General features: G+C 32.8%; 1 protein-coding gene and 1 long non-coding RNA gene across 3 annotated transcripts; both read right to left on the bottom strand.

Annotated features, from left to right (window-relative positions):
* Positions 1-4404: 4404 nt before the first annotated feature.
* LOC108486189 (uncharacterized) lies at positions 4405-5772 on the bottom strand. Its single transcript, XR_001871447.2, has 3 exons — positions 5590-5772; positions 5398-5470; positions 4405-4853 (listed from the first exon to the last, which is right to left on the bottom strand). It is a non-coding gene; the product is annotated as an uncharacterized LOC108486189 (long non-coding RNA).
* Positions 5773-6530: 758 nt separating this feature from the next.
* LOC108461544 (protein PTST, chloroplastic) lies at positions 6531-11142 on the bottom strand. 2 transcript variants are annotated; one of them, XM_017761450.2, is made up of 8 exons: positions 11058-11142; positions 9744-9777; positions 9303-9612; positions 9008-9100; positions 8482-8550; positions 7474-7579; positions 7190-7391; positions 6531-6794 (listed from the first exon to the last, which is right to left on the bottom strand). In XM_017761450.2, the coding sequence occupies exons 2-8, from the start codon at positions 9761-9763 to the stop codon at positions 6692-6694; spliced, it is 903 nt and encodes a 300-aa protein (XP_017616939.1). In that variant the 5' UTR covers positions 9764-9777; positions 11058-11142; the 3' UTR covers positions 6531-6691. The 2 variants fall into 2 exon arrangements, with proteins under 2 accessions (XP_017616939.1, XP_017617015.1); XM_017761526.2 differs by having other exon boundaries at positions 9008-9097.

The raw sequence follows: 11142 nt of genomic DNA, 5'->3' as shown, positions 1-11142 counted from the left end.
TTCAACTTTTCATTAAATGAGTAAACAAACGAGAGCACAATATGGAGAAAATAACCTAAATGTACAACATGTACATTACCCAAAACCTTGAATACAAAGCTTAAAATTCCAAAGAGCAAACCGATAAACAAAACGCTAAATCTCATAGGGCACTCACAAAAGGGGTATAAAATACTCTCCATAATTACCATGAAGTTCTCACTAAAACTCTTATGTGACTACATCTTGTCGCTCTAAAAAATAAGCTCTCGCTAATTGGCACCTCAAAACAGAGATACAATGACCCTTTTAAATAAGCTTAGATTAGAGTTCTAATCAAACTAAAATATCTCTGGAATAATGAGAGTCCAAATGGGAAAATATAGCATAGTTTAAATAGGAGAAGAATACGAGGCACACCCTACAAATCTCCACCTTGACTCGTATTTACCACTCCTCCTTTTCCGTATCCCGTCACAGGCCTAACTTGAATCTTAGAGAATGTCAACCAAGTCTAAATCGTGCTCGAACTTGAAAACTGAAAGACTTCAAGTCTTCAAATCAAAGTTTTATAATGCAACAAGAGCCACTAATACCCGAATAGGAGAGAAAACATAAACTCTCTCCGCTTGATAGTACCCCTCTATGACCAACCTTGCCTCAAAACAGTCAACGAACCATTCGAGTCCTAAAGACCAAAATGGGATGAAATTCTTCTCTAAATTAGGCACATTCTAACATCTGACACGGCTACATCTTCAACTGAATTATATGTAGAGAACAACGAATCATCACCCTTGTCACTGAATTATATGTAGAGAACAATAAATTATCGCCCTTGTTATTGGCCACATTAACTACCTCCGTAATTATTTGAAATTGTCAGAAACTGAAATTTGTGGTCCGTTGAACTTTTGAATATCCAAAGACGTTATGCCAACGAACGAGTTAATCTGCGGAAGTTGAACCATAGCTCTGATACCAATTTTTTGGGGATCGACCCATATAAATGATGAACAAGAAAAGTGAAAAAGGGTTAACAAAAATATTTCATGTGGAAAACTCTTCCGTAGAGGATAAAAAAACTACGAGCAAAAAAGGATTCAACTTTTCACTAAATGAGTAAATGAACGAGAGTACAATATGGAGAAAATAACCTAAATGTACAACACGTACATTACCTAAAACTCTGAATACAAAGTTTAAAATCTTAAAGATCAAATCGATAAATAAAACCCTAAATATTATAGGGCACTCACAAAAGGGGTATAAAATACTCTCCATAATTACCACAAAACTCTCAACAAAACTCTTATGCGGCTACATCTTGTCGCTCTAAAAAAAAGCTGTTGCTAATTGGCACCTTAAAACAGAGATACAATGACCCCTTTAACTAGGCTTAGATTATAGTTCTAATCATACTGAAATATCACTGGAATAATTTTATGTGATTTCGCACATGAAGACTGAATCCAATCTTGATGAGATGAAACAAGATGAATATAGACTAAATTTTCTAGGTCCAGCTATTCAAGAAGTGTTCAAATCCAAGTTTGAACTTTTACATTTTCCAATTGGGCCAACTATGGGGGGCTAAGCCAAATGGGTCAAAGAAGAGCTTATCGGGTCCATGTGTGGACGTTTGAATCAAATTCAAATTATTCTTGTTTTGGTTGGGCTAAGTCAAAGTCAAATGCTGATTTAAAAGTTGGATAAAACCTTTGTTGGGTTTGATTAATCATGGGAAAATTTAAACGACTTTAATTAAGTTTTCAAATTAATAAGTTTGCATCTTTAAATTTTGTCTTGCATTATGTGTTTTGCATTTAATTAAGTCATGCATAAAAGTATCTCATATGTTAATTAAGTTTGTGTATTAATTATGTCATGCATTATGAAATTTATATGTTAAATAAGTTTGCATTTTAATTAAGTCATGCATTTATGCATCTTACATGTTAATTATGTTAAGCATGAGTTTGTTTCTTAAGTGTGTGAAGTGTGTAATTTATTTTGGTTGTTTCTCTTCATAAATACTTGAGTTATAGTATGTTAATGTGGAGTTTATATTTGAATAAGAATATGAAAATATTGCAAATGTTTAAAGTCTATTTACTCTTGTTGTAGGTGACTTTTCATTGGACCAAGATGGCTTTTCAAATCTGATTGGTTTTTGTGCCTTCAAAGCTCATTATGATGCCATTTTAAGAGATCTTTGCACAAGCATTATGACATTCAATCAAAGGGAAAACAAAGGGACAACAAAAGGGAAATGAAGGGACAACAAAACTGCTCATTAAATGATCATTAAGCCTTCATCAAGTATAGAGACATGACTATTCAAATATATATGGACTAAGTGAAGAGACATGGCTTTTCAACTACACACAGAACAAGTGAAGAGACATGACCTTTCAAATATCTTCCATTAGTCATGATCGAATTTAATTGCTTTGAATGAATGTGTTAATAGCTATTCTGGATACATTAGGTGTCGAATTTGAAAGGTCACCTATAGGTCTATATAAAGCTAGACTTGAACATTTTGTAAGGTGAAGACACAATATATCAGAATTAAAATTTATTTGTGAGAAATTTTCTCTTCAGTTCTTCATTGAACTAAACCGAACTTATCAAACTTTTCTAAATTTGTGGTGTTCAAATTGTCTTATCACTCCGTTCATCATCCTGAGGTATGGTGACTTCACTTATACCAAGGTTCTAGTAGCTTTATGAGTTAAGTGGGTCTTAGCTTTAAAATAGCTAAGGTTCTTTAGCTACTACTACTACGGGTTGAGGTTTCCACCCATTGAACCCTTTCAAGACGATCCAACCCAATTGAGCCATTTCTCAAACCCTCCAAGTCTGGAAAATTGCATCATAATTAGAGCCCAACTAGGAAAATAGAGCAGAGTTTAATTAGGAGAAGAATATGAGGCACACCCTACAATTTACATGCAGTTAAATATATTAGTCATTCACCTTGATAACTTTTTTTTTTGGTCTCAACTTTTTTTGGGTTCACATTAACCCCTGAAATTGACAAGTTTTTCTAATTTCGTCTCCAAAATTGGATTACATTAAGGTATGATGATGTGGCATAATCTCAAAGTGCCACATCATCACACCTCAATAGAATTCAAATTTAGGGTCCGAATAATGAAAAATTGTGATTTTATATAATTTTTTTAAAAAAATTCAAATAAAGACGTGTCACAATTTTAAAGTGTCACATCATACTTTAATGAAATACAAATTTAAGGATCAAATTGAGAAAAACTACCAAATTTCATGAGTAATGTGAACCAAGAAATATTTCAAGGAAGTTGCTAAATTCAAGGAATTTATCCCTAAAAAATCTCTATTATTATTTAAGTCTCTGACTGAGTCAACTAGAAACCAACTCGATTAGAGAAATTACAAAAATGTCTTTCCATATTTAAAATAAGTTATATTATTCAAAAGGTCTTTTTATTTTTTTATAAAACCTAATAAAATTTACATATGATAGAATTTGAATCTATGCTACTTTACCACTGAACCAAAGTTTTATTTTAAGATAATATTTACATTTTAATTGTATCATGCATATCATTACTTAATTTATTTTTTATTTTAATATCATACATATTGAATGCATTATTGTTAATTAATTTTGTAACCTTCCAAACCCAGCCTAGATATTATGACCGAATTCTGAAAGTTACATTAGCCACCGAAATGGCTAAGAAAAAATGTCCGGTTGTAAAATCACTCTTTTGTTAAGTTTTCGAAAAACTTAGCATGGTTGCATAAAGCTTGTTAAAAACACCGGTTGATTAGCTGGTCCCTTGTTAAGCTCAATTTATTAAAAGGTCTTGCCGTTTGAAATAAAGATTAGTTGATTACATTAGAAAAACCCCTTTAAGTCAATAAATATTAGTTGAAATTCTATCATATGTTATTGTGTCAATAACAACTCGATAAAGATTAGTCGATAAGGGTTATTGTGTTTTATAAAAAATAAGGGAAAAATCCCTTATTTTAAGTCGAGAAAGATTAGTTGAAATAAAGATTAGTTGATTACATCGGAAAAAACCTTAGTTTTATTGTTGTGCAGCAAAAAATTTATTGTGTTTGATTTTCATAGAAAAATCCATATTTTAAGTCATATTAGGCCAATTTTCAAATTTGTTCAGTTTCCATTAAAACTCATGCATGCAAAAGTCCCAGTTCAGAATGTCCTATACCACAGTCCATACTTAAATAAAAATTATGGTCCCAAATAAAATAATACCAAAGTAATTAAAAAAAAACTTTAATGCTAGAAAATCTTTAATGAAACTTTCAAATGTCGAATCCAAGCCTAATCCTGAGGGTTATTTGTAAGTAGTAAACTAGGGTGTGAGCGTAAAAATCCCAGTGTGAGTCCATACAATATAAGCATTTAATCAATCAAACAGACATTCATTGATTAAACAGATCAACCAATTAGTCATGGCATTACAACATTTGAGTATAGCATGCTAAATGATTCAATGTAATAATCCTACCCATTCATCCATTATATACCACGAGTTCCCCAAAACCCTCATTCGAACTTCAATATAGTAAGGGTTCAAGTCCTTGGTGGTTAAAACCACCAATAACAGTATGATAAAATTGTTGGTAAAAATGCAAACAAGCTACCAGTAAAAACATAATAAATCGCCCAATCTCCTCAAATCTCCAGTGCTGTGTACTGACAACAATATTGCGGACTTTAAATGTCTTATGGTTCTCCACGAAACTCCTCCATCCCACCCCATGCAAGTGCAATTATGGCATACAATTAGTGAAGTACATCATGAATGGCATGCTTCTCATGCTTTTCGGTAAACAGTATCGAGGTATGCCTTGCATATTTTCAATTAACAGAATCAGTGGCATGTGCACATGCTTTCAATACAATCAATGTCATATATTGTATGTAATATAATTACGTATATAACACAATTTTAGTCATGGCAAATTTACATGCGCATTAAATAGTAATACATAATTTAGTATGCTATACACGCATTCCATTTATAATTTCATCACTCAAATAGAACATTTAACAATCAAACTTTCTATTTAATTACGTACATTGCTCGACACCTCACTTATTTGCATTTAAGTCATTCGACCAAACCAAAATTAGCAATCAAATGACATTATTTAAATATATTTATTTAAGTTTTAGGTTATTTAGACTTAGGGAAGACCACACTTAATAAGTGTAAACACGAAACCTTAATCCATAGCTCCTAAGACTTAAATCTGATCAAGACTCGCTTAGATCTGTACACAACAAAAATTATTCATAAAAATTCAGCTCCCTAAAGCCCTCATAGGGTTCAGCCATGCAACAAATTTTTAACTGACACCTAAGATCTGAAGTGGAAATTTACCACTTACCTTAACTAGCTTATGACGACTAGCAAACAAACTCTCCAACGCTACGATTGATCCGTATGATTTCGATCCAGATCTTGAACATTTAAACACCAAGAAAATGATAATTCATCAGATTCGGCCATATCAGAATATATAAACTATAAAGAGAACTACTTAGACTTAATTGAGTTAACCGAAAAATTCTGCCCTTACACATCCGCGACGACAGGAAAATAATGAAGAGTAGAGGAAGAGAAAAATATGGGTGAGGACGGCAAAAGGTGGTGGTGTATTGGACGACAACATTTGAGGGTGAAAAGGCTGCTGATGTGTGACAATGACAGTAAAAAAAAAAAAATGGGCGGCACAGGCTTAAAAGATAAAAAGAAAAGAAAATTTTGCGAGCAAGAAAAATTGAACTCAAATCAATAAACAAATTACCCTACTATTTAACCACTAGACTAATTATTTATTCTTAATAATAACTTACAATTTTATCAATAAGTATAATTTTATCAATAAGAAAGTTAAGATGTGACAAATATTAAACTATAGATTTCGTTATTTATTATATATTATTTTAAAATTAATATTTATGTTTTAAATACATCACTCTATATACGCGTGATAAAATTTATAATATATATAAATATATATTTTAATAATCCATGCCTTTTCCAACTTTTATGTTTAATTTAATAAGCTAGTGATTTCCATTGGCCATTGGCTTCTGGGTCATTATCTTCTTAATTAATAATCTCAACCAAGGACTTAAATTGTGGTTCCGTTGATTTTGATGGCTTCCACCAACACTTTACACTTTGTGTTATCTATATTTTTTGAAGTTTATTTTTATAATATTTATATTCAATTCAACACATATTTTCATATGAAAATGATATGATAATAAAATAATAACATTTATATGGGATCTAAGTGCATAATGATAACTACTCAGCCTCTTTTCTTTAGAGGAACAATGAGGGCCCTCAATGCATGAAAGCTTCTTTTTAGCTTTCCCAAATTCAAGAGCTATGGTTTTTTTTTTTCAACTATTAAAAATCCCCCTTTTCAATTCCACTAATTGTCAAACCAATCTCCTTTCTTTCTTTTTCTTTATTTATTAGTACTATTATTAGAAAGATTCTAAAATCTTTTACTATTGGAAAGCTCATAATCATTGCATCAAAGTAGGCTAAAATCTTTTCATTTTCCCTAATAATATATGTACTTGTATTCAACACATATTTGAATGTGACTACAAAAAAGACTTACGCATATCTGTCTAACATAAAGCTTGATCAAATACTCGACTCTAGTCTACAATGAGCAAGTTATTTTGCATTAATCCCTCACCAATGGTAGGGTATTCTGGTGATAGATGCCACTCTCCATCCACCAAGAACTTGATTTCATACCTTCATTAAATGTGAAATCGAAAGTTAGAAATACTTGAAAGCAAATATGATGGAAGCCATGGATTGCCTTTTGCTTTCTTTACTAAAAAATAAACAAATTAGTCCCTGCATATTAGATTATTAAAATTTTCATCCATTTCTACTATTAAAAAATGATCCTTGTATATCAACATAAAGTACACAAGAAACGCCACATGTCACTGTTTGATTGTCTTGCCAGTTTTTAATAATACAAATAGATAAGAGAGAGAACCAATTTGCTCATTGATTTAACTCACAGAGACTAATTTGCCCAGGAGCAAATTGCAATTCGACTCCTACTATAGGGGTTTTCATGGTACTTTTATCGAAATATATAACAGCTAATGCATTGAGTGCACAAGGATTGATTATACCTTCCGGGTCTAAGCAATAATGTGGTGGAGAACGTGGCGAATGAACCGGTGTACTCTGGTGATAAGTGTTCCCCTTGACTCCATCCGTCGAATGACCCCATAACTTGTACGCTCTCGGCCATGCCACACCAGAATAAGGGTATTTCCTTGGATTGGACGGCATCCACATCCTTTAGCTGTTCCTTCAGTTTCTCAAGTACAGCTACACACACAAAGATACAAATCATAAAAGTTGGTTAACAATGGAATATTTTGTTGCTCAAAACTCAGAAGGGAACCATTACCTTCTAAGCGGGTATGAAGATGAGACTGAATGTATCTCCCATTGATTTTTCTAGAACCTTGTGGAATGCCAGCTTTAGATATTTCTTCTGCTAGCAAGACTAATGCCTGTAAATGAAAAACAATGTGCAAATCTAATAACAGAAGCTTTAACTTTAAAAGGGTTAGATGACTTAACCAGTTGGAATAATTAACAAAACAATCACAGGCATAATGAATGAGCAATTTTGCGGTAAAAGTATCATGGAGGGCCCTGTACTAGGAATCAGATTGTATTTTGCCCCCTTTAGACAAAAAAGGGCAAATTAATCCCTGTATGTTAGATTAAAGAGTATATCGGTTATTGCTACTAGTACCTCATCTTGATGTACAAAAAACAGTTTTTAACAGTAGAAATAGATGACATATTTAACAAAAGGACATGCTTTTTAATCTAACGTACAAGGACTAATTTATCCATTTTTTGAGTAAAGGGGCAAAATACAATCTGACTCCTAGAACAAGAACCTTCATGGTAGTTTTACTGCAATTTTGCATACATAAAACTCAAAGATTTTGGTGTAACTATGACAGAGCCAAGGGCAATTGCGCTCCCATATTACGAAAGGAGTGGTATACTAAAAAACTGCTCAATCTAAAGCATCATCATTCCAACAAAGGGAAAAGTTTTGCATGAAGAATTTTGTAAAGTACCGATTTTCAAAGTATATGAAAAACATTTTGGCCTCACCAGCACCAGCAACAATAGCTCTTCTAAAGTCTAACCCTCGACACGAATTTCTAAAACTAAAAATCTAGAAGCATATACAGAAAAGAAAATTTTCCAAGCTTGGAACCAAAAGAATTTACCCTTACAATTTGCTTGATCACTAGTACCTCATACATGGCATTGATGAAAAGTGTCGACATTTTCTTTCAATAAGGTTGCATTAACAATCCACAATATAAGAAAAAGGAAAAGAGCATATATGTAGAATGAAAAAACAAAAGTAACTGAAGTGAATATTAACCTGAATTTCTAGTTCCATGACAGCAAGTTCACTTTTGAAGTTGACTAGTGCTTCCTCTTTCATATGTAACTGTAGACAGCATAGACAAGTCACTTTGGGATATGAAGGCATTTTGTTTTGGCTCGGGGTTAATGCGAGTAGGTTTACACGGTTAACAATTTTCACTGTAAAAGCGATATCACATAAGTCACGAAATTTCTTGGCTTGTTTCGTTGTTTAGAGATATAAAAACCTTGATTGTAGAATATGATCAAACTCTATTCATGAAGTGTTTTGGGCACCAATTTGTCTTTTACCAAAATTCTTCAGAACATTATTGCTGAACTTGGTGCTTCCTATTTACATTTAAATGAACAGAACTCTCTTCAAGCCGGTAATACAAAAGTTTTTAACATTAAAAGAGAGAAAATTTCCGTTGGGAGAACAAAGAAGCAATATATCTATTTCATGGTTGGCCAACCTTTTCTTCCTCAGTGTGATGCCAAATCCAAGCTAAGACCTTAACTCCATATATACATGTACAAACCTGTCGTTTTAGGAAGCGGTTTTGCTGGTTAGCTTCACTTAGTTTTTTGGTGAGCTTTGCCCTCTCAGAGTCAGCCAGTAGGGATTTCAGCTGCTGCACAATGGCATATACACATTAACATTAAACATTTAAGTGAAAATATATATACAATTACATTCAAACAAGTTATGATGCACAAGGCTCCTTTTGGTTGATGATTTTACCATTTGCCTTTTGTTTTCTATTCATTTTTAAATTTGCTTTTTTAGCAAAAAAAAAAAAAAAGGTGTATTTACAAATAATTATGCAAGTTTACCTCTTCACTGCTTAGTGGTTTAGCAAGAAGCTGCTCTGGTGAATCTTCGGAAGTATGCTCATCTTCAGTAAAAGGATCTTCTGACTGTAGAGATGAGGATTCCTCCAAACCAGCATGGATGGCATATGTCTTACAGACAATAGGGCTCCTATGTTGCTTTCTACCAGAATCTATACTCAAATAAGCCAACCTTTGATTACTCATCATTAGTTTCCGGACACTCAACATACATTGAAATCTGTGGGTATTTTCCCAGTCTAATACTCTGAGGTTTAATGGAAACCATGACACTTGCTTGTCAGGACAACACCTGACAAAATCACAAGGAAATGTAAGCATGATAATGAGAAGCGAGCGTAACAAGAACCATTTATAATTAGCAAAGTAAATTTCAGACAAAACTTCATTGTCACATCTAATATAATAATCACGAAAGCCTACCTTGTAGTAGCAATCTCCATTCCAAGGAATTTTCCTGAGAGAAAGTGACCAAAAACAAAGCTTAGAAGTAGAAATTTATCAGAGAAGGTAGAAGTAAAAATTGTCACCACAAGTAAAGAAGCCTTTTTGTTCATGAATGCATCTCTAAATAGAGCATCAAAAAAATGAAAACTTGGGACAGATCGACAGTTCCAAAAGGGCAGAGCTATATTCTTACTTGCTTCCCCGGTTATATAACATGAGACACCATAACACAGTGCTAAATGCTAATAACAGTACCGTTTCTTCTGTGCCATAATTCTATTAGTGACAATCACCACACCTCAAAACATTTACACATGAAAGTGGATTGAATCATTAATCAGAGAATATTATAATGCTACTAACAAGTGTTGGGTGCAGTGGTAAGACACATTGCATTCCCAAGGGGAGGCACAGGTTCAAAACTTGGAGAAGGCATTATTGGGAGGGGCAGCCACGAACCCCGACCATAGACTGTAACGGACATGAAGAATACCCAAAAAAGAGAATATTATAATGCTACAGACTTCTCAGGGAATTAATGCAACTCAACCTTTTAGTTTTGCGCTTTTTGCTAAAAGAAAACCAAATGGAGGAACTGATGTATCTAACATAAATCAAAATTACCCTACGGGACACTCTAGCCACAACTATGCCAATGCTTCCCTTTAAGTTTTTTAAATTATAAGTTAACTTAATGGTAAAAATACACTTTGGCCCCCCAAAGATTAAAAAATTTCAGTTTAATCCCTTTAAAATTCTAAAATAACAAGCATATACAGAGATAAAATTGTACTTTGACTTCTTTAAAATTTTATAATTTAATTGACCCCCTCCCCCAAAGATAAACTTCGCTTTGTCCCTGCGTAAAACTAAAATGAAGTCCAAGACCCAATTCTCATTACTTGTAAACCTATCTTCTTGGATTAAAATCAGACGATATTTGCAGTTCCCTTAAAAGGAATTAACAAAAAGACATAAATATATCATTTTTATAGCAATTTTTACATAAATCTTGGCATCTAACAGCACTTAAAGCATCAAATAAGTATAATCCTACCAAATTGATATCCTACCCATTAATCTATATCTTTCAAACCCTAATTTTCTTCAAAGAACAATGAAAAAGAAACAGCTTCCAAATTTCAATCCTCCCACAGTGGCATTTAATCAAACACATTGAAAACAATTAATCCATTAATTATAAAAAATTAAGAACTAAAATTTAAGTTGATTGCAAGCATTTACATAAATAAAATGTTAAAATTAACAAAAATAAAAAAGAGAACTTACAGAGAATCGGAGTTAGCTCTGAGACCGTGGAGAGGAGAGCTTTTTGTTGGACGAGTATTTATGAATGTTCAACTTTAAACGTGTT

The sequence above is a fragment of the Gossypium arboreum genome, chromosome 7 (assembly GCF_025698485.1).
Source record: "Gossypium arboreum isolate Shixiya-1 chromosome 7, ASM2569848v2, whole genome shotgun sequence".
NCBI lineage: Eukaryota > Viridiplantae > Streptophyta > Magnoliopsida > Malvales > Malvaceae > Gossypium > Gossypium arboreum.
This window is presented reverse-complemented; position numbering and strand designations above follow the sequence as displayed.